Genomic DNA, 21,580 nt, shown 5'->3' with positions numbered 1-21,580 from the left:
TAAAAAGAAAAAAAAAAAAAAAAGAGTCTTATGTGTCAGGCACTTTATCCAAACTGTGCTGTGTGCTCTGGAGTTTGTTCCTTGTTCTTTGCAATGACTCACGCAGGGGAAATTACCAGGAAACTTAACTCCAGCCTGTCAACAGGTTTTAAAAGAGAAAAAAAAGAAAAAAAAAGAAAAAAAAAAGAAAATCTCTATTTGTTCATCCTCTACTGGTCATGACTGTGTTGTATTTCTGCAGCTTTCTGTTTCTTCAATAAATTATTTTATTTTCTAGTCATTCACCCCTGTGTCTGTGTGTGTGTCCCGGGGGGCTTTTAATTACAAAAATGAGGATAAAAAATGGTGATCTGGTCACCACGTGGTTGTTTGCATGGTCTGTCCTCCCCAAGCTGTGGCTCTGCAGCATCCCATGGGCTGTGCGTGTCCCCCAAAGAATGGGGGAGTGCGAGGTGCTGGGGATGGGGGCATGGCACACTGCACTGCCGTGGGTTTGGGGACCAGTGTGTAAAGCAAAACACCCAAATTGGATTCAGATGACCTCAAGAAGAGGAAACCTCTTTGGCCTCAGCAGCATGTGGCCAGGTCAGCTATGGGGGGAGGGCCAAGTTGGGGTTGTCCCTTGGGGATGGAATGCTGTGGTGGAACAGGTGTCAGTGGTGGAAGGGGTGGCGGTGACGGTGTGGGTGCCCTTGGTGCTGTGGGTGCTGTTGATGATGTGGGTGCCCTTGGTGGTGCTGTGGGTGTCCTTGGTGGAGCTGTGGGTGGTGGTGCTGTGGGTGCCCTTGGTGGTGCTGTGGGTGTCCTTGGTGGAGCTGTGGGTGCCCTTGGTGGTGTTGTTGGTGCCCTTGGTGGAGCTGTGGGTGCCCTTGGTGGAGCTGTGGGTGTCCTTGGTGGTGTTGTTAGTGCCCTTGGTGGAGCTATGGGTGCCCTTGGTGGAGCTGTGGGTGTCCTTGGTGCCCTTGGTGATGCTGTGGGTGTCCTTGGTGGAGCTGTGGGTGCCCTTGTTGGTGCTGTGGGTGGTGGTGCTGTGGGTGCCCTTGGTGGTGTTGTTGGTGCCCTTGGTGGAGCTGTGGGTGTCCTTGGTGCCCTTGGTGATGCTGTGGGTGCCCTTGGTGGTGCTGTGGGTGCCCTTGGTGCGCAGGCTCTCCCCACGGGTGATGAGGCCAGCATAGCCCTCCTGATGGGAGAAGGCATAGCTGGAACGGCGGTGGAAGGAACCACGGGGGACGTGGGTGCGCAGCTCCACCGAGGGCTCCAGCTCCCGTCTGGCCTTCCAGCAGATCTTCTGCAAGGAAACAGGGGCCTGGTGACCTCCCTGGGGAATCGCATCCATCCCATCACCGGCAACACCCTTACTGGTTCCAGACACTGGTCCTTGAAGCAGATCCTCACCTGCTGGATGCTGGTGTTGCCTGTGATGGCGTTGTACGAGCGGATGGTGAGCGAGGGGATGGTGTTCACCACCAGGGACAGCAGGACCACCAGCAGGATGTAAGGGTCGGTCAGGGCGTTCTGGGTGGCATCTGCAGGCAATGTTCAAGCAGCAGAGATGGAGAGGAGAGAGAGCAATGGTGAGGGGACAGCCCCACACTCACAAAGCTGCTAAGGGATCTAAACCAGGGTCAAAAAGCAAGACTGCAAGATCATGAAATGGTCAATCTGTCACCCAGGACCGTACAGAAAGAGGATCAGACCAAGGGATGTGATACAGCCAAGCGAAGACACAACATACTGGGAAAACAGCTCCTGGCATGGAGCTCACAGTGGGCTGGCCGGGCTCTGGGAGGAACGGACTGCAGGGATTTGGGGCACCTGACCTGGAAAACGGAAGACAGCGGGGGCGATCCTGAAGGCATCAATGCTCTGGGTCAGGAAAGAGAAGAGGCAGAAGAGCAGCAAGCTGGCTGTGACCATCAGGAAAGACAACGCCGTCCAGAACTTGGTGTCCAGGATGATCTGCATGGACATAGAACTCCTTGTGAAGGCTGGAGGATGAACTTCCATTTGGCCACTTGTCTCTGCCCCAAGGGAGATCATCTGCAGCTGCAATGGGCAACATCACAGCGTGCCTGGGGTCCCTTCACCCGTGTTCCATTTGGACTGGTTGCCTCCAAGCCCTCATCCGTGCCAACAACCTCCAGTTCATCCCCAGCTCAGACACAGGAGGAGTGCTCACCTCCACGAGGACTGACAGCAAAGCTGAGGTGGCCACCGTGACGGAGAAGGACTCGTAGTCCCCCACAGTCCTGCTGCCAACGTGGTCCTCAAAGGCCCAGAGCGCGATGTAGAAGCTGGTGAGCGACGTGCTGACACCATGCAGCAGCGTCACGCTGAAAATACGATAATTGAAGAGCTTGTCCTGCTGCCCAATGGTGTAGAGCTCAGGGAACCACAGGCTCTTCTTGGCACTCACGTCCTGCTGGAACATAGAGGGGTCAAACATCGTCCTCCCACCCTTGGCAGGTCTGCCCTCCAGGCATAGGGGCTGGGTGCAGCCTGGTGGTCCCATACCTGCTCCAGAAGACCCACAGAAAGCACGGGGTAGGCGGTGTAGAAAACGTTGTAGAGGGCAAGGAACCAGCCTTCATAGAGAGGCTGTGGGGAGAATGAAGTGGCTGTGAGCTCGGTGGTGCTTTGGGAAGACTCAGAAAGGATGCCCAGGCATTGGGGTGAGGTTAAGCCCTGACTCAAATCCCATGGAAATCCCTATGGGCTTGTTCTGAGATCTGCATCAGCACTGGGTTGTCCGCAGCACTCTGTGGTTTTTTGGGAGCGTGCTGCAGAGATGGGGCTGGAGTCACACACTGCACTGATAACCTTTGTCCCTTAGGTAGGAACTCCCATTTTTGGGAGAACCTCGTGGTCTGTTTCCCTGCGCATTTGCGAGGCTGAGCTGCTGCTCACAAGAGCTGCCAGTGCCTCTGAGGGCACTTCTCCCAGTCCCACAGCCCAAGTGCAAGTAACCAGCTGCATCTCAACCAGGGAGCCCCCAAAACTCAGGCAGGGAGGAAGGAGACCGCGCTGGAGATACAAAAACCCACAGGAGGGCTGCGTTCCGTGCCGACACCATTGCTCACCTGGGCTGTGAATCCACTGTGAAAAGCAAACCAGATTTGGGTCATGAGGCCAGCAAAGGTCTTGTAGAAGAAGTAGCGGAGGAACTTGCAGATGCGGAGGTAACCCCAGCGGCCGTGGACGAGCAGCAGGCGCTGCAGGTAGCAGAACTGTGCCAGGGCGTAGTCGCTGCACTGCACGGCTTGCACGCCCTCCAGCCCGCTGATGCCCACCCCGATGTCAGCAGCTGCAGAGGGTGTGAGATGTGGGCAGTGAGGGTTTAGGAGAGCCCTTTTTCTGTAGCGTTTGGTTGCCCAGCAGATTGCGCCCAGAGCTGATGGGTAAAGGGGAAAAGCCCTCCGTTGCGTGCCATCGAGTGACAGCAGGCACAGCTGGGTGTGCAAAGGGCACAGCCCTGTGTTGGGGGCTGCTGGAGAAGCAGGGGAGTCTTCAAGACATCCCCGTTGCCCAAGCAAGCAATCCACCCTGCCCCTTTCCACGGTCTTGTGCTTTTCGCTCCCTTCCCAGCACAACCACATTGCAAACTGGATTGAGAATTAGGTTGGCAAATGAGCCAGGAGTTGTGCTGGGAGCTGTGTTGGGAATTGGGTTGGAAGTTGAGCTGAGTGTTCCTCTCCCAGCTCTTCACCTCAAAGGAGAAGGTGACATAGTGGAGACGGTAGATGGGGTACCACCACTCCCACGCTCGTTGGATGCTCTAGCCAAAACCCACCAGCACATCCCCCAGCCTCACTTTTGATCATGTTGACATCATTGGCCCCATCCCCAATGGCCAGCGTGGTGGCTTTCTTGTGCTTCTTCACCAGCTGCACGATGAGAGCTTTCTGCTTGGGGGTGACCCTGCAGCAGATGACGGCCTGGCAGCTGGTGGCCAGGTCCACAAAGGCCTTTTCCACCAGGCTGCCCTGCTCCTGTGGGTCCGTCGTCCCATGGCAAGCCAGCTGCTGCCACAGCCGTCCCTTCTTCTGTAGCACCTCTCCTGTCTGGAGGATTGTGTCCTTAGGAGAGAGCACACATGGTTGGAACCTCACACCAGGGCTGGTCGAGAGGGATGGGGTCTTTGGGTCCCCTACAAGCAGGGATGATGGGGCTGGTCTGAGCTCTTTTAGCACAGGGAAACAAATATGGGCATGAAGGGAGGATAAGAACATTTCAAATTTGGGGTTTCTAAAGACTGCCAGGGATGTCACAGTAGAATCTGTGATGCTCTCGAATTTCTCAGGTGCAACAAAAAAAAGTTTTCTCTGGGTTTGTCATGCAGCAGGTGCTGTTTGAGAGCAATTTGTCCCAGTATGACCAGAATCATAGAATAATGAAGGTTGGAAAAGACCTCAAAGATCAGCCAGTCCAGCCATCCACCTACCGCCAATATTGCACACTGACCCATATCTCTCAGTACCACATCTACACCTTTCTTGAAGAAGGGCACATGAGCCCCCAGCAGACCTCTTGGGCCAGTGTGGGTGAAGCCCCCATCACTGAGTGATCAGTGTGAGGTCATCTCCTCCTTTAACATTCATTCCCCATCCCAAAACGGGGTTCCTGTGGCTTTTGCCACCCATTTTGGGATATCTCGTGGTGCCATCCAATGCCTTGGGGTAGAACCAGCCCCACTTATCTCCTTACCACAAAGTCCCCGCTGATGACAAGAGCTCTCTTCTTGTGGCAGAAAGGCTCCGGGTGCTGCTGTGAGACACAGTCAGTGCCACTGATGTTGTTGTTTCTCGCCCAGTAAGCCTCCAGGATCTCGCTGTGCAAGGAGGGCACATGGGGCATGTTGGTCAGCTTTGGCTATGACTCGTTGGTTGGCATTTGCCATCTCAAAGCTGGATCCAGACAGGGCTGGTACCCAACGGTGGGAGCAGGAGGGACAAAGAGGGGTTTGGAGGGCTCATGAGATGAGAAATCAGCCCTGTTGTACGTGGTTTGGAGGCCAGAGAACCAAGCTGAGCACTTTGCAGCCAAATGTAGGTGCAGAAATGAATGGGGAAGAATGGAAAGGTGTCAGTGGGTGAAGATGGGAATAGACATCCAGGCTGGGATGGGGAAGGAGAAGCATCTCCAGCTCTGCTCACCCTGCACGGGTTCCTATGTCCTTGGGTGCCATAGAATCACAGAATCACAGAATCATTAAGGCTGGAAAAGATCTCTAAGGTCATCCAGTCCAGCTGTCCCCCTACCACCAATACTGCCCACTAAACACATCCCTAAGTGCCACACCTACGTGATTCCAGGAGCAAACCCCCTGATGTCACGAACCAGAAGGTCAGGATTCCTCACCTCACTTCCTTCTCCTCCAGGATCTCCATGTCATCCGTGAGCAGCTTGCATGCATAGCCAACATTCATTGCTGTTTCTGCAATACAGGGACATCAGTGGGCTGTTGTGACCCCCACCATCCCAGGACATCCCCCAGCCCTGCAGGCCAACAGGTGCTGGGACTGTTCTCCACCCTATGCCATCATGCAGAACAGCTTCCCCTGCCTCAGTTTCCCCATGGGTAACATGATCTGTGGGTTGTGCTATTGTTCTGTGTGAATGGAACAGCAGAGCCCCACTGCTGCTTCCTCCCAGGGTCTCATCTGATCTCCGGTCCTGGTTGGGAAAGAAACTGAAATGTGCTGGTGGGGTCTGGGGTTGGCTCCACTGACCTTGTTTGTCTCCCGTCAGCACCCACACTTTGATGTTGCCCAGTTTCAGCAGCTGGATGGTCTCAGGGACCCCTTCTTGCAACTTGTCCTCAATGGCCGTGACCCCAAGCAGCTGGAGGGAAGGTGCCGTGACATAGGGCAGGGGATCAGGGCGAGGTGGAGGTTAACCCTGGCTCCAACCAAGGGTCTCCTGCAAGCTCCAGCTCCTTCCCACGGGTGGGCATGTTGCAAAATCGCCCCGAGGGGTATCTCCACCTGCCCTCCCACCCAGAGGATTGGTGTCGGGTTGGACTCTTCCCCCTCCACCCCAAAAGAGCTGAACCCCCCCATGCTCCTACCCTCTGTGGGACCAACAGGGCAAGTGGTTCCTCCCCACCCCTGGCCCCATCCCACCTCCAGGTCCTGCTCCATCTCCTCGTACAGCCTGTCCAGCTCACACGCCCGGCCCTGCAGCAGGATGTTGGCCATGCGGTGCCTCCTGCTCCACTCGTCGTACTCCGCCTCGCTCAGCTCCTTGCTGGCCAGGCATAACGTCCTCAGGGTCTCCTCTGCAAAGTGCTGCCAAGATGAGACATTGTCCTCCTCACCTCGACTCCGTGCTCACATGGGGTCTGAGGTCTCCTCTGGGCTCTGGCTGCCCCCCACCCCGGGAGTAATCATAGAACCACAGAATATCCCCAGCTGGAAGGGAACCATCAGGTTCAACTCCTGACTCCTCGCAGGATCACCCAAACATCAGACCCTACGTCTGAGAGCAATGCAGATCACCAAGAGGGGATTTGGTGCCCTCAGCCCCCATTCCAGGTGCATTTGAGGCTCAGAGCAGAAGGGGGAAAGACAGAGCCAAATCCTAAAGCCATAGTGGGGACAGAGAAGCAGCAGGGCACCCAACCAACCCCTCATATCCCAGCTGCTGTGGGACTCACATCCAGAGCCCTCTCGGTGAAGTCCTGGTTGGGTCCCCGACCCCGCAGCCTCTCCAGGATCACAGTGTCAGCCCCTTTGGTGTAGAGCCGGATCGTGCCCTGTGGGTCCCTCACTGGGAGGCAGAAAGGACAGAGCTGCTCTTTGCTGTCCCCATGCGAGGCACCATCCTGCTGCCACCTCAGCTCACCCAACACCGACATCCTCTTGCGATCGCTGTTGAAATCCAGCATGGCCAGCACCTGGTATGTCCTCTTCACCCCCATCTCACTGATGGTGATGGTGTCCTGAGTTCGGGACAGGAAGACGTAGCCCAAGCTCCTGGCTGCCAGCACCAGTGCTTCCTCATCTGGAGAAGCCGCCTGGTAAACCAGTTGGTCTGTGGAAGATTCCACAGGATTGGGTGAGGAGACACCTAGATGAGCACCTCTCAAACACCTGGAACGCCTCAGTCTTGCACCGACATTATTTATGGGGACCTTGAAGCCCGAGCTACCAAGCTAGGGAAAGTCATAGAATAGAACTGTAGGATCATGGAACACCTCGACTTGGAAGGGATCCATGAGGATCATCAAGTCCAACTCCTTCAGCTCCTTAGAATTATTTTTCTAAACATGTCCCAAAGGATAAAGGTTAAAAAATTCATGTATTCAGCACACCAAAACCCCAACCAACCCACTCAATCCATCCCATTTCAGAAGCCATGCTTGGTTTACAGTCATACACACTTTTGCTGAAGATGATTTAAATCTACCAAATGTTTAAATTTTAAAATATATATTTTTTAACTTTTGTTGAGTTAACGAGAAGAGAGAATAATAGCTGTGTGAGTACAGTTTGTGTTCTTTGTCCTCACAAGCAAGGACCACCACTCCCCATGGGACCCCAACACCATTCCCAGTGGGATTCCAACACCATTCCCAGTGGGATCCCAACACCACTCCCCATGGGATTCCAACACCATTCCCAGTGGGATCCCAACACCATTCCCAGTGGGATTCCAACACCATTCCCAGTGGGATCCCAACACCATTCCCAGTGGGATCCCCACACTGATCCCATTGGGATCCCACCCCCGTTCCCAATGGGATCCCAATGCCACTCCCAGTCCATATCCTTGTCCAGCAGAAAATCCCAGCCTAGGCAGTTCATATCAACGATATCACAGCCCCTGTGCCTCGAAGGCGACCCACTCATTGGGGACCCCAACCCACCTCCCCTCTCCTCCACCATGACGGTGTGGCAGAGGGCCAACAGCCGCAGGAATTCCCGCAGCACCGGATCGTTGTTTTGTTGCACTGCTTCCCGGAGCCCCACGTTGTTGGAGTCCAACATCTTCTCCCCATGGCAACTCCGGGTCAACACCAACCCCTGCAAGAATCGCGGGCAGGCTGTAGGAACCCAAGACACCAACAATGGGGCCACTATAATGGTCTGGTCATATCTCTGTCACGGTCATATTTGGCCCCATGCTATGCAGGAGAGGGGAATTACGCACCGGTGGCTGTTTGTCCTCATGGCCTGCGCCCAAACCTGCCAAAATAAGAGACAATTGAGTTACTGAAGAGCTGGGAGCATCGCTTAGCAAGAGCTCCAGCAGCTTTTTGCTGGAAGGGATTGCTGGGATTCTTTTGCTGGCCAAAAGACTGGCAAGGAGGGAATTTTCAGTGCTGGCCCAGTGTCTGTCTACTGTGAGCCACTGGGACATTCAGGTTTGATTGATTTCATTCTTGAAGAGCTCAGACTGTCTATGTTGGTCATGTTGACAATGCAGGTCTGGCTTTCATCTGCATTTCCAGTTGTCAGAAAGCAGAAAGGATCACGGCAGTGCTGCTATCAGAGGTGCTATCAGAGGTGATACACCAGGAAGAGGAGGATTGGGTTTATTCCTGCTTAGAAACTTTGCCAAATGGTTTTTTCTCCTCTCTCCTTTTGTCATTGTTTGTCTCAGGTGTTTGATAAGGATCTCAGGAAAAAGGAGCTCTGTGCTAAAGCTCTGCCCCTCACTGCTCTCTAAATGTCACTAATTAAGCACCAAAAGCCAGCCAAGAGTAAATGTAGCAGCGAGAGAAGGAAGGAATTGGCAGATCTAGGGCTTCTAAGGAGAAAAAGGTAATCTGAATCATTAAAGAAAGCAAAGAGCATCACATGCACTCACCATGAGAATAAATCATAAAGGAAAGGACGACTTCTTCACCTCCTCCTCCTTCACCTCCTCCACCACCACCAAGACCAACCCACGTACCCCAAGCTTCCCAGCAAGCCAGAGAAGAGAAAAGAACCAAAGTGACCTCAAGCCAAAGTCTGGCCTCAACCCAACTGCAATCCCTACCAACTTGCCACCACCAAAATTTACCATAGATGGTCCCGTTGACACAGCATTTCTTGAAGCTCATGATGTTCTGTGTCAAGGTGCCCGTCTTGTCTGAGAAGATGTACTCCACCTGGCCAAGCTGGTCGTTGAGGCTGGTGCTCCTGGCTTTCGCTGGGATGTCCTTGACAGCATAATACATCTCCAAATCCCAGTTGATAAAAAAGCTGTTCACCAAGTAGATGAATTCAAACCTAGAGTGGGAATGCAAGAAAGGAGACATCGCCTTCACCAGCTGGTCATCCTCAGCCTGTCCACCATTTCCAACGTTGGTGTGTGTGTCTTTCATCACCCTTGCTCAGGTGATGAGCCCCTTTTGTGGCAGCCCCCCTTTGCGGCTGCAAGCCAAGGTGCCAGATGATGGCCAAGGGGAGGGAGAGGGGCACTGAGTGCCAGCTGTGTGTGCAATCTCCATCGTTCTTACGTGATATACATGGACATGGGGATGATGACGCTCAGGAGAATGGTGAAGCCCCAGAAGCTGAAGAAAGCCTGCTTGGCAGGAGTCGTGTGCTTATAGAGAGCAGCGAGGTAGCTGTGTTTCTCTTGGAACATCTTGGCCCAGAACCCTGAGGCAATGGCGAGGCACAGCGATGTGGCCAGCAGCACCAGAAAGATCTGATAGGGGAAGGCAGGTTGAGAACGCACATCCAACAGAGCCTACCAGACCACGACCAACCATTGTCCCTTCCAGCCCATCTCATTGCATCCCTGTGCATGAAGCTGCTTTGAGACCACCACAGAAGTTGAAGGCTATCCTGGGCTGAGATCGTGGCATAGAATTCAGCTGAACATATCCACAACAAACATAGAGTGAAACCCAACTTCCCCACCTTCTTGACCCCAACCCAAACCCTACCCCAACCCTCCTAAGAGGAATGCCAGCAGCCAGTTGGAGAAGAGATGACACAGCCACCAGGAACTGGACCAAGAACTGAGCAAAATACTTCAAACTTAACAAAATCAGCATCACCCAAGGAAGCAGTGTCTCATGAGGAAGCTTCTAAGCACCCCCAGCAGGCGTTTGCACAGCTCTTACTATGACCACCAGGCGGTCCATCATGCGGTCCAGCTTGGTTTTCTTCCTCTTGATCTTTCCACAGTTCCTCATAATTTTAGAATCAAATCCTGGGCGAGAAACATTTTGTAAGTAAAAATGCAAAATGCTCCTTCCACCGAGCTCAGCCCTCCTCTACCCATGGCCAACGCATGGCCAAGAGGACACGAAGGGACGTGGATCCAGGACGTGATGCACATGAAATACAGAATCCAGGATCCTGTCCTTCCTGAGCTGGTGCTCACCTGCATAGATAACCAAGCCATAACACGTGTCGGTGTTGCGGAGTTTGCAGCCCCTCAGCAGAATCCTTTCGCCGTCCAGCGCGTGCGTCTCTCCCCTCCACTGCAGCACACCAGTGAAGCTGTGCATGCGGCTGTTGGGCTCCTCGCAGGTCACTTTCCCTGGAGCAGAGGACACAGAGCTGGTGTTGGCTGTGGGGGAAACGCGAGGTCCTTTGTTTCCTCCAGAGAAGAGGATTTCTCGAGGGAAAATTCAGATTTTTCCTGTGTGTCTTCCAGCTGTGGGATGGGAGATTCAGGTTAAGGCTGAGCCGGAGCACCAGCCTGCTGTGTCCAGTCGAGGAACTACATTGGATAAAGCACAAAACCCAACAGCTGTTGACACAGCATCCTATGGAAGACCAAAGGGGGAAAAAATCCAGGATCTGAGCTCAAGTCTGGATGCTCAGAGTTTGATTCTGGTAGGAAAACAGACATTGAGCCATGCGCAAACCCGATGGCCCCCATCCTACCCAATAGCCCTCATCCCAACCCAGTGGCCCCCATCCTAATCCACTAGTCCCTATCATAACTCCCATCCTAACCCAACCCTAACCACGCTGCTGGGGAAGGGTCTCCATGCAGATCCTTTAGGAGGGACCACCCTCCAGCAGGGAAAGTGCTGAGTGATGGCATTTGGTGTCTCTGGGGACAGAGTGAGGCCGATGGGAGACCTCTCAAGGCTGCCCCAGTGTGACCGTGGGGGTGGAGGCCACATCCTCACCCATCTGGGATTCTCACCATCAAAGGCAGCCAAGCTCTCCTCACTTGTCAGCTCCTGGTGGGTGACCAGGAGGGCTTGTCTGAACTTCAGGTTTGTTTCTCTGCGAAAAAGAGTCAGCAAGGGAAGAAGGAAACAACCCTAGAGGGCAAAAGCGCTGTTAATTCTGCTATCGGGCCCATGGGACAGAAGTTGACATTAATTATTGGGTGATTACATGAGCAATGGTGATGAAAAGCAAGATAGGGAGCTATCGTGGCAGACATCAAGCAGGAAAAAAACCAGGCCCCCGGAGACCCTGTCATTAAATCATCCCGCAGATGAGCGGGAGGGATGGGGAGCTGGAAGGGAATGGAGATGAGGAGATAGACCTGAGGTCATGAGCTGCTCTGCAGGGTGCAGGGTTTTCCCCGAAACTGTAGCCTGAAAATCTTCTTGGCCTTCCAATTTTCAAAATCTGTGGGGCCAAATGAGGCTTGTTCCATTTCTGCAGTGTCTGTAAGGTTGGTTGTTGGAGGACCCCCAGGTTTCTGCAGGACTGCCAGCCTCCCTAGCATACCTGACCCCCATTTCTGGTGGTGCCCCAGGCTGGAGAGCTCAGCCCACAGCTGGGACATCCACCACTCCTCACCCATCGATGTCAGAGGTCTCCACGTAGCAGAGGCTGCTGGGCTCTGAGCTGCACAGCAGGAGCATGTCGGCCTGGAGGAGCAAAGGGAAAGCACCTGGTTGGGTCTCTCCTTGCTGAACCCCCCTTGGCACACCAACCACCAGCCATGGGGCGTTGCTCACTGGGACGAGGCTGTCCTTGTGCAGGCGGACGATGTCCCCAACGCAGACATCGCGCCATTTCTGCCAGCGGAAGCTGAAGGGGAATTCAGAACACATGAATACTGCAGCCCCGTGGTCACAGCAGGGTTAGAATATTGCACAGCAGGGTTAACACTGCAGCCATCCTCTGGAGCAGCCTGTGGCTCTCCTGGCTTCTTGCATGCATGGGGTCTGCAGGGTGTTGTTGGCTCCTCTGTGGCCATCAGGGCACCACGAGTGGCACAGGACTGCTTTGTCACACCCATACCCCCATACCTACAGGTGTCAGCCATGCAGACCAGCGCTTCTTGGACCTGTTGGGATACAAACATCCTTCCAAAGAAGCTCCTGGAGCTGGAGGGCGATGCAAGCTTGCAAGGCCTGGTGCCACCAAAACCCTTTCCAGCTGCTGAACTCGGGGATGCTCAGCACTCCAGATGAGCCATCGCTGCTTCACAGCAAGGAAAGCATGAGCCCTTCTCCCCAAAGCCTCTTACCTCTCCCCAGACAGGATCTCACAGGGCCTGCTGTTGATGTTTCTGTCACTTTGGTGTCGGCCCTGCACAGAAGAGAGAAGAAATGGATGGGCCATGCCAGACATTCTTGTCCCATGGAAGCAACCCTCTTAACGCCATGAGCTCTTTGGGTTCCTCAGCCCCAGGGCAGGATCTGCTCATTGAAGCAATCTGGAGATGCATTCTGATGAATGAAAGGGCAGAAGTCCCCCAAAGATATTTCTAGGGGCCAAACTGTGACTACAGCCGTTGATTGGGATATTACAGATATCACCCCTAAAGGAAGGAAACCATCTGGCCACATCCTTTCAAAGGGAAAATACGAAGTGATTTGGATGTTGTAGAGCTGGTGGTGCCTCAGGTACATTGAATGATGGCATCTCCCAAACTTTCCACAGCAAAGGGGCCCATTCTGCTGACCACCCCTCAATACCCACACTCACAATGTCATCCATCAGGTCCCGTAGGGCACGGATGGTGAGGAGGCAGCTCAGGGGGAAGAGCAGAGTGTACCAGGGCAGCGTGGAGATCTCAGGAAAGGTCTGGGGAAAGAAAAGAGCACCTCACTGACCAAACTCCCATCCCACTATGGGACACCTCAGGTCCCAGCTCTCCTCCTTAGAAGTGCCCAAAGAAGGCAGGAACCAAGCTAAGATTTGGGGACGGTAGGATTTTTGTCTAGCAGTTTTCTATACGATCTTAGTTTATATCCAATCCCAACTGATTGAAAGTAATCGTATTTCTTCTCGGCTTCAGCCACTCAGAGGTCCTGAAATCCGATGAATGCTACTGCAGATCAGTGCCCTTGACACCATCTTACAGCATTAGTGCAAAAGGGGAACCCACGTCAGCTCTAGATCCCACAGTGGTCATCCGTAAAGGTCAGAGGTGGGACCACAAATGTCCCTACAGATGGTCCCCAGACAGCCCTCCTTTGGTAACAGCCCCTCACACTCGTGCTTCTCCCTCGCATCCATCTCACCTGCAGGAGGATGACGAAGACGAAGTAGATGTTGGCCATACGGTGGAACTGCTCATAGAGGTTCAGTGGGAGGAAGGTCAGGGCGTTGTACTTGGCTGTCTTAATGGCATTGCCCTGCCAAAATAACGGCAGGTTAAAGCCAGAGTGGGGGCACAGCACCAGAAATGGCCCATGGTTGGCCCCGCCTGACTCACCGCGTATTTCTTCTTGCTCAAACAGAAGGCAGATTTCTTCCTGAGCTGCTCGTGGTGGGCTCTGTTGTTGGCCTGCACTTCCCAGGTGAAAGCTGGAGGAGCTCATGGTCACCCACTGGCTGTGCTCAGCCACCACCCTCCACCCTCCAGGGACACTGGGACCCATTTTGGTGCTCGTGGTGAGCTGGGGAGACACGCTTCTAATAATAATGCTATTATTAAGGATGCTTGTTCCCCTTCTGACGCTGTTTCTGCTGCCCCAATGTGGGCACCACCAAGCTGGGACATCCCAGCTACGACCCCAACTCCTGCACCCATCTGATGGACCATCTTTACACCAATCCTCCGTTCTACTGTCCAAAGAAAGGAAAATCCCAACCCGTGCTCATTGCACACCAACCTGGCTGCCCCTTTTGCTCACGCTCACAGCCCAGGGCTGGGTCCTGCCCGTCCATGCTGCCACCTCTACCAGGACCTGGGGACAAGGACACAGAATATCTGCAATGCTGAGCCACAGGGGGACTCACTGGGATGCCCTGCAGTTGAGCAGGGGACAGGACATGGCAGAGGAAGTACAATGGCATTCTTAACGTTTGAATGTCACAGAAGCGGTGACACAACGGCGTTTCTTTTGGAAGGCCCATCGCACATTTGGCTTTTATGGGTTTACTCAAGGGTGTTGGCATGGGGCTGGGTCCCCCGTGCCCTCAGGGTTGGACTGGGGGTCCCTTTCAGCCTCAGTCTGCACTCTGACCACTCAAAGATTCCTCTCCAGTGAGGACATGGGAAATCTCTGAAGGAGAACCTCTCCTCACATCGCCATCGCACCCATCGTGCCGAAGGAGCACCGCCCTCATCGATGCCAAGATTCCTCTCCACTCACTGACTCCCCGCAGGGTCATTAGGGCAGATTAATTAATGTTTGTGCAGCTCTTTGTGATCCCGACACGTCAGAAGCCGGCGAGGCGTAAAGCATCCATCACCCCATCATTTAATAATCCCCCCCAGAAGTCCATCCCTGCTGTTATTTCTCATCTCGTTCCTCTGATCCCCTTTTTCCCATTCTTTCACAGAAGGGTCTCCTCCTCTCCCATCACTCCCAATCACACAGGCTGATGCTGGGAGCCCCACAGCCCCAAGCCCACTCCAGAGCCCACCTCACCCCACACCAAGGTGACCCCAAAGGGCAGCACCCGGCTTTATCCAAGAACTCGGACCAAAACCCAAAGCTTTTATCCACAATGCCAGCTTTCTCCACCACCAAAGGCTCTGCTTTTGTCCCTGCATCCTAAGTGACCCCACCAGGTCGGCACGTTTGCGTCCCGAGGAGGAGGAGGATGCTGCAGAGAGGTGGGATGCTGCTGCTTTGCTCTGCTCCAGGTCGTGGCCGTGACATCCACATAACCCACATCCACAGCGCTTCCAAACCTCAACCCCTGACTGCTGTCACCCCCTGTGCTCTGCTCCCAGGTGATGCCAAACGAGCTCAATTAAGCACCTGCAGACACGGGGCTCTCCGAGGAGCGCAGCGTGCTGGGAAACAGCGCCTGCACAGGGAGCTCGACCCCGCAGCACCCCGATGGCAGAGCAGGGGAGTGCCCAACACGCAGGGCTCCCTGCAGACAGGGGTTAAAAAGCACCCACTTGAGGCGTGCTCCTGGTTAATTAGGGTCAGAGCGAGGCGGAGCTGCCCCGTGATGAGCACCGGGTGTGGATCGGAGCCGAAACGCCCGCGCATCCCGGCAGCTCCTGCCCAGGGAACGCGTGGGGCCGTGAATTTCCCTCCTGCTGCTGTTTGCTCACCCTATAACTGCACCTGGATGCTGCTTTGATCCACCCCACAGGAAAACACAGCATCCCCAGTCCCCGTTCCCAGTGCCATCCCCGTCCCCATCTCCATCCCCATGAACCCAATCCCAGCCAGGCAAGGACCGAAGCGCCGTCCAAACGCCCCCCAGGGCAACACAGACAGACGCAGCCCCCAGCACAGCCCCTCACAGCCCCCAGCACCACCCGCTCACACCCACTGGTGCCCCGGTGCGGGTGGAACGAAGGGGAAAAGGAGAGGGGAAAAGCGGCCGCAATACCTGCGCCGATCCCGGCCGCGGCCCCGCTGCCTGCGCCCTGCCCACGCGGGTTTGTGGGACAGCCCCCGCCACACCCCCGGCACCGATCCGGCCCTCCTGGCGTGCTCCCCATGGGGCTCCGCATCCCCTGCGCCAGGGAAGCATCACACAGCCCTACATCAGCTCCGAGGGGAGATGGAAGCATCGGGTGTCGGGCACTGCGGTGAGCTCCCCCCGTTTGGCACCAGGTCCACGGGAAGGAATGGGGACGGGGGGGCCCACGGGGGCTCTCAGGTTTTGGAGCCATAGAAGAGGAGATAGAAATCATCTCTTTGCTCACCAAAGCTTTGGCATCAGGACCGGCAACCCCCAGAGCCGCACCGCAGCGCTGAGGGCTTCGTCCCAGCACAAGTCCCCAGCGCTCCGGTCCTGCTGTCGTTAGATTAATTGCTCACCGCAATTAACCACAGAAACCCGGAGGCGATTAAGCAAGTGCTGGGCTGGCAGTCCATAAAGCACTCAGTGCACGCGGGAGCTCATAAACAACTCATCCCCACCCCAAGGTTGGCACCCAACCCGATGGGCACTGCGTCCTTCCAGCCCCACTGCAGCGGTGTGGGGCAGGAGGAGAGCAGTGAGAGGTGATGGGGAGGGCAGTTGTGGGGCGATGGGGAGGGCAGAGCTGCAGCGTGGGCTGTTCTGCCATCCCAGCCACTGCCACGGGCAGCACGTAAAATAAAACACGTTGCCAGTGAGGTCACCTAACAGCAGATTTGGTTTTTTGATTTGAACTTTTTACCTTCACCTCTTTTTCTCTGTGCTGAAATCAGCTCCTCTGCTCAGCACGTGAAGTTCCTGCCCCGCGTGGGAGATGGCAGTGCAAGGGGGGGCAGGGGCACGAGCTGGGATGTGCCAAAGCATCACCTCACCGTCCCCCACTCTGGGAGGACACGGAGGAAGTAACAGAGGCAGCAATTCAAGGGATGCTCCAGGGATGCACCTCCAGGCCCCACCTGGAGGTAAAGCAGAGGCAGACGGGCAGCGTGCATCTAGTCAACACCCTTTTATTAAAAACAATTACAAAAAAGTGACAGGTTACAACATTTATACACATCCCAACACCTCTGTGCAGCCACAAACCTCTGCTTTACAGCTTCCCTCCCCAGGGCTGTGGGCTCAGGGGCTGCTCAGCGCCGGGAGCATCTCGCTATGGGGCAGCAATGACAACACGTGGCTCCAACTCTCACCCACACCAGTAGTGCCCATTTCCTTCCCAGTGAATGGGGAATGACCCACAGCCCGCTCTCCGGGCTCTGATTTGCACTGCACAGATGCTGTGCCCTCCCCCAGTGCAGCCGAGCGAGCAGCCCCCAGCAGGACACAACCCCAGTGGGGTGGGGTGATGGCTTCCCTGGGGAAAAGCTGCTTCAGGAGGGCACCGCTGCCACCAGGAGTGAAAACAAGTGGGATAAACCACGGAAAGGCAAAGCAGGAGAGAGCTTCCCTCCCTGGTGAAGAAGCTCTGAACCGTCTCTCCTGGGCCTGGGTGGACAGCACTGCTCCCTGCAGGGGATGGGAGAAGGCTTGGAGGAAAACATCCACTGCAGGTGGAAGCCCCACGGCCCAGGGCAGGGCGGCGTTGTGGCCTGTGAGCATCGGGGGAGCAGCAGGAGCTGCACGGCTCCAGTGGGGGGGAAAAGAGGCTGGGACCCCCCCAGTGCCAGCCGGCAGATGGAATGCAGAGGAGCAGCCAGGGGTGTCCACTGCTGTGCACAACAGACCCCACTGCTTTTGTCCAGGGGAGCGTGACACAACAACAAGGGAGGCCTCTGCTTTTCTGAAAGCTGCCAACACGTAAACTAGTTGGAAAAAAAAAAAAGAATAAAGAGCATTTCCATCGATTGCTTTTGCTCTGGTGCGTATCGGGTCCCTGCCATCAGAGATGGAGCAGGGGGGAGTTCTGTACATGTGCACGGACCATTCTGCACCCAGGACCTCCCCAAAACCTTGCTCCCAAACAGCTCAAAGGGGAAGCCTGGTGAGGGGAAGGACGGCCCATCCCGACCTGTGGCACTGTCTGCATTCACTGCTGCCCTCCTCAGTGCAGCTCCTGCCCTGGAGCCCTCACATCCCTTCGTGGCACATCCCAACCCACCACAGCTCTTCTCTCTGAGGTCCAGGCAATGCCCAACACTTAGGGCTCTCCCTCGCCCAGCCTGCAGCGCCAGGCTGCCGGCACTCAGCAGCTGCCCAGCTCTCAGCAGGGAGCTCCCTGAGCCCAGCTGGCTGCTCCACGAGCATTCCTCACTGCAGCCCTGGCTGTGCTGCACAGTGGGTCAGCACTGGATCACATAGGATGGCTCCATCTGCTCTCGCCACCCCCGGCTCACTGCTCACACATCAGCTACAGAATCCACTTTACAGCCTCCTGCCCAACTCTACTCCATTTCCCACCCCTCTCCCAACACTGCAGGAAGAGAACTGCTTTGGACTACAAAAGCAACTTAAGTTACATTTGGGAAAAAAAATAACAGTAACAATCTACCTTGAACTGAACCAGAAAGATCCTTCTGCACGTATCCAACCTACCTCTACAAGCTTCTCTGAGGAACCACGGAGTTCCCTCTAGCTGTGCTGCTCAGAACCACCTTGCCATGCCTACGGGGCAACTGTTGTACCACAGAGTACCCCTCAGACAGAGGAAAGAGGGTCCGAGAGCCACTATGTGGACACAGGGACCTGCAGACAGCCAGCTGGTGCCGTCAGCTGCACCACCAGCAGTCCATGAGATACCTGCGAGTGCACGGGGAGTCTGGGGTAGCATGCTGCTGCGTACGGGTGGACAGTGTTACTCTGAGCATTTATTGCACTGCTTCAAAGAGGTGGAGAAGGAACAGGAGGGAGAGAAAGCGCAGGTCATCGTTTCACTTTCGAGTCTTCTTTGATCTTCCAGATCATCAGCTCCATGCAAGCTCTGGCGTCCTCGCTGGAGTCGTGTCCTTCCACTGGGGACAGAGACAAGGACAGCAGTTACGCCCTGTGCTGCACAGGGCAGCCTGGTCCCTCTTTCCCCACACCACCTCCCCGCTGCCCTTCACACAGCAGTGCAAGCCCAGCTGTGATCACACTGAGCCACAGCGATGGATTTGGAAGAGCTTCCACTGAACACATGGGTGCAGGACTTCTGCCTGGCTCAACTAAGGGCTGAAGCACTGCTTGTCTGTAGGCGTAGGGCTCCTGCCCAGCACTACACTTACACTGTGCTCAAGGAAGACAAAGGTCAACGTCAGTTTGCAGGGAGAGCAGGGAGAGCGTGACATGGCCGTGAGAGAGATGCCTCTGCCTGGTCACACCGCTCCTCTGCCTCCCACGTAGTGCACAGAGGGAAGCAGCAAGTGCTACACGGGGATCAAACTGAAACTCTGGCACAGGCTTCGTACGCGGGGCCGTTCACTGCTGCCGTGCAGACAAAACGGTGGGGACAGGGCCTGGGGAGAGCAGGGCAGGAGGCAGGCCCGAGGAACAGCAGCCGGGTGGGGAGGGACACGAGGCCAGGCTCTCAGCCCCTCCTCGCTCTCACCGTTGTCCTGGATGATGCGCTTGAGGTAGTCGGCCATCAGCGTCCGGAGAGCCCGTTTGTAAGGCAGGCCCAGGCGGTGGGGAAAGACGATCGCAGTATCCACCACTGTGCCATGGATAAGCTGGAGGGAGGGAGGGAGCAGGAAAGAACCTTGTTTATTTTCCTTCTCCCACAGGGATGGGCACTCCTTAGGATTAACCATATGAAGGCAATCTTCCGGTCAACCTTGCAGCTCCACGCAGCTCTCCTGTGGAGCTCCGGCCCAACCAGTCCTGCAGGAGGCTCTGAATGAAGCAAACCCCTCACAGGCTGCACGCCTGTCTACTCCCAAAGCTGTGCCAGCCAGCACACGCCCTCACTGCCCTGCCTGCCTGCACACTCAAAGCAGCAGATACACAGCTCAAATCCAGGACAGGTTAATCCTCAGTGCCACAGCCTGGAGAAGGCAGCAGAGCCCTGAGGTGCGAGAGAGAAATCTGCACACCTGAGCCAAAGGCAGCTCTGTGATCCTCAACGTGGCGTGGCTCAGACAAGACCCTGACAATCTCATCCTTTCCCTCAACTCTTCCCAACACCAGCTAATGTAGCGTGACAGTTCCTAACACTCTCATTAATAGTTCCACTGCCAGCTCTGTGAGTGCCTGCAAACAGCTGCAGCTTAACGGAAACAACCTGCTACGCTCTTCGGAGTGTAAAACTGCCAACATTATGGATAATCTCCCTTAGACTGCAGTCAAGTTTGGCACCCACCCAGGCGCAATGATAATTACTTATGTAGATCAGGAAGACTGAGGAAGAAGCAGGATAATACAGCTTTAAATAAAAATTGAAATGCTATCACCCTTTGGAGCTTGCCACGGCCATTAGTGAGACGTCGACTTTACTGCCACAGCCCTCAGACATTACGACTTGACATGGCACTGCCTGTCACACTGCTGCATCGCTCACAGCTTCGTCCTCTTGGCAGAGCCCGCCATGCTGGGAGAAAGCCACGCTTCTATGAGGCCAAAGCAGTCATCTTGTGCTGATAAAACTGTAAATAATTTCTTTTTACGATGGCGATGAACCCTCTGAGAGGCCAGAGTAAAAGGTGCCACTGAGAGGTAAAGCACTTTGCGTCCATTAAAACCTCCTGCTTCCAAACCAGCACTGAGGGCTGGCGGTCACAGCTTTATCACACAAAGCTGTGTGATAAAGGATGGCTGGATGAAGGCCCACGAGCACCGACTACACGTCGGTTCCTGCTGCTGCATGCACTCCTCAGTGACCTCAGCCAAGCCCCCAAGGATCTGTGCTCAGAACACAGCCCTCCCTCCAGGACAGCAGAGAAGTGTGGACTAGTCTGGTGCAGGCCAGGCAGGAAACAAGAGCTGAAAGGTCAAAGCAGCGTGATCAAAGAACGCCACAGATCCCAGCAAACAAGGCAGAGAACCTCACGGACGTTTTAAAATCAAGTGCAAAGGCAACAAAGAGACTTGAACTGCTTCTACAGTAGTTGCTGCAGACACTCAGAGGGCACAGCAGACTCCTGAGCCTGCCTAGATCCCAGCTGAGCACAACGTCAGGCCAGGCAAAGGATGCTGACACCAATGGAGGAGTCTTGGCTAAACAGATGTGGCTGAATGACAAACGATTGAGGCTCAGTGCTTCCAGCCAGCCCTGCTCTATTCACCTCTCCAATGGGTGTCTGTCCTCCTGGGGACGGTCACCGAAGCTGTGCTGAGATCACAAGTGACACACAGGACCCAATCCTCCACTCCTCCATCTTCCCACCAGCTCAGAGACAAGACAGACCCCTGAGTCCTCCAGCTTGAAAACAAACCTTTCCTAGTAGCAGTCACTAGGGTGGGGAAGAACCAGAGGGAGACTCACGTGCAAAACAGGCAGATTACCTTTAGTGCAAATAAATCGCTCTCCAAGCTGTGCCCTATCAATATGGTGTCTGCACTGAACATGTTCAACAGGACGGCTTGGACATCCCGCAGGGTGATGCTAGTGTTCTCCAGATCCTCCTCTGTCACACCTGAGAATCTGCAGTGCAAAAACAGAGAGGAGGGCTTCCCTCACTGAAGGACCCAAGATGTTCCAGCCATTAGGATGTGAAGGTCATGGGATTTTTAGCCAAGTGCTCAGAGAAATTCCCCCCAGGTTACTGGTGCTGACCCTCAGAAAGCTGTCCTCACCTGGTGTTGTAATCCACCACCTTGGTGTCTGGTTTGACAAAGGTGTCATACACCACTTTCAGGTCAGAGTTGATCACAGTTACTCTCGTCAGCTCCAGTCCTTGCTTAGTGTAGCACTGCAAGCAAGAAAGCAGACATGAAAACAAACGTGTGCCGACCTCAGCACG

The 21,580-nt window shown here is 54.9% G+C and overlaps 2 protein-coding genes across 5 annotated transcripts in view; both read right to left on the bottom strand.

Moving 5' to 3' along the window:
• Positions 1-7: 7 nt before the first annotated feature.
• On the bottom strand, positions 8-15,019 carry ATP8B3 (ATPase phospholipid transporting 8B3). Its single transcript, XM_019610015.1, has 27 exons — positions 13,985-15,019; positions 13,585-13,676; positions 13,391-13,504; positions 12,852-12,950; positions 12,391-12,452; positions 11,876-11,948; positions 11,715-11,785; positions 11,104-11,186; positions 10,327-10,485; positions 10,064-10,152; positions 9,449-9,642; positions 9,010-9,218; positions 8,152-8,186; positions 7,868-8,024; positions 6,844-7,032; positions 6,656-6,768; positions 6,123-6,287; positions 5,730-5,841; positions 5,359-5,434; positions 4,705-4,828; positions 3,812-4,076; positions 3,081-3,304; positions 2,515-2,598; positions 2,180-2,419; positions 1,821-1,959; positions 1,396-1,526; positions 8-1,288 (listed from the first exon to the last, which is right to left on the bottom strand). Exons 1-27 carry the CDS (start codon positions 14,268-14,270, stop codon positions 587-589), a joined length of 4,287 nt encoding a protein of 1,428 aa, XP_019465560.1. The 5' UTR covers positions 14,271-15,019; the 3' UTR covers positions 8-586.
• A 1,679-nt stretch (positions 15,020-16,698) lies between these two features.
• Positions 16,699-21,580, bottom strand: part of REXO1 (RNA exonuclease 1 homolog) — a 28,513-nt gene continuing 23,631 nt past the window's right edge. Inside the window, exons 13-18 of one of the 4 annotated variants that reach the window (XR_004162105.1) lie at positions 21,414-21,529; positions 21,123-21,261; positions 19,231-19,351; positions 18,444-18,655; positions 18,240-18,319; positions 16,699-17,509 (exon numbers count right to left, since the gene is read on the bottom strand). Coding sequence is in view for 1 of the 4 variants with exons in the window: in XM_010724846.2 (XP_010723148.1) it covers positions 18,567-18,655; positions 19,231-19,351; positions 21,123-21,261; positions 21,414-21,529 (465 nt within the window). In the remaining 3 variants the exon portion in view is untranslated. Of the gene's footprint in view, positions 18,656-19,230; positions 19,352-21,122; positions 21,262-21,413; positions 21,530-21,580 lie in introns of all 4 variants that reach the window. The other 3 variants (XR_004162103.1, XR_004162104.1, XM_010724846.2) reach the window with 3 other exon arrangements.

This window comes from Meleagris gallopavo, chromosome 30, assembly GCF_000146605.3.
Source record: "Meleagris gallopavo isolate NT-WF06-2002-E0010 breed Aviagen turkey brand Nicholas breeding stock chromosome 30, Turkey_5.1, whole genome shotgun sequence".
NCBI lineage: Eukaryota > Metazoa > Chordata > Aves > Galliformes > Phasianidae > Meleagris > Meleagris gallopavo.
Note: the sequence above shows the minus strand (reverse complement) of the source record. Positions and strands in the feature narration are given on the sequence as shown.

Excerpts from the sequence above, each read along its gene's own strand:
- ATP8B3 (XM_019610015.1), bottom strand. The coding sequence starts at position 14,270 with ATGCCAACACCCTTGAGTAAACCCATAAAAGCCAAATGTGCGATGGGC. Across the intron at positions 11,187-11,714 it reads GAGACCTCTGACATCGATGG|AGAAACAAACCTGAAGTTCA; the intron begins GTGAGGAGTGGT and ends TCTTTTTCGCAG. Across the intron at positions 10,153-10,326 it reads TGGCTTGGTTATCTATGCAG|GATTTGATTCTAAAATTATG; the intron begins GTGAGCACCAGC and ends TTTCTCGCCCAG.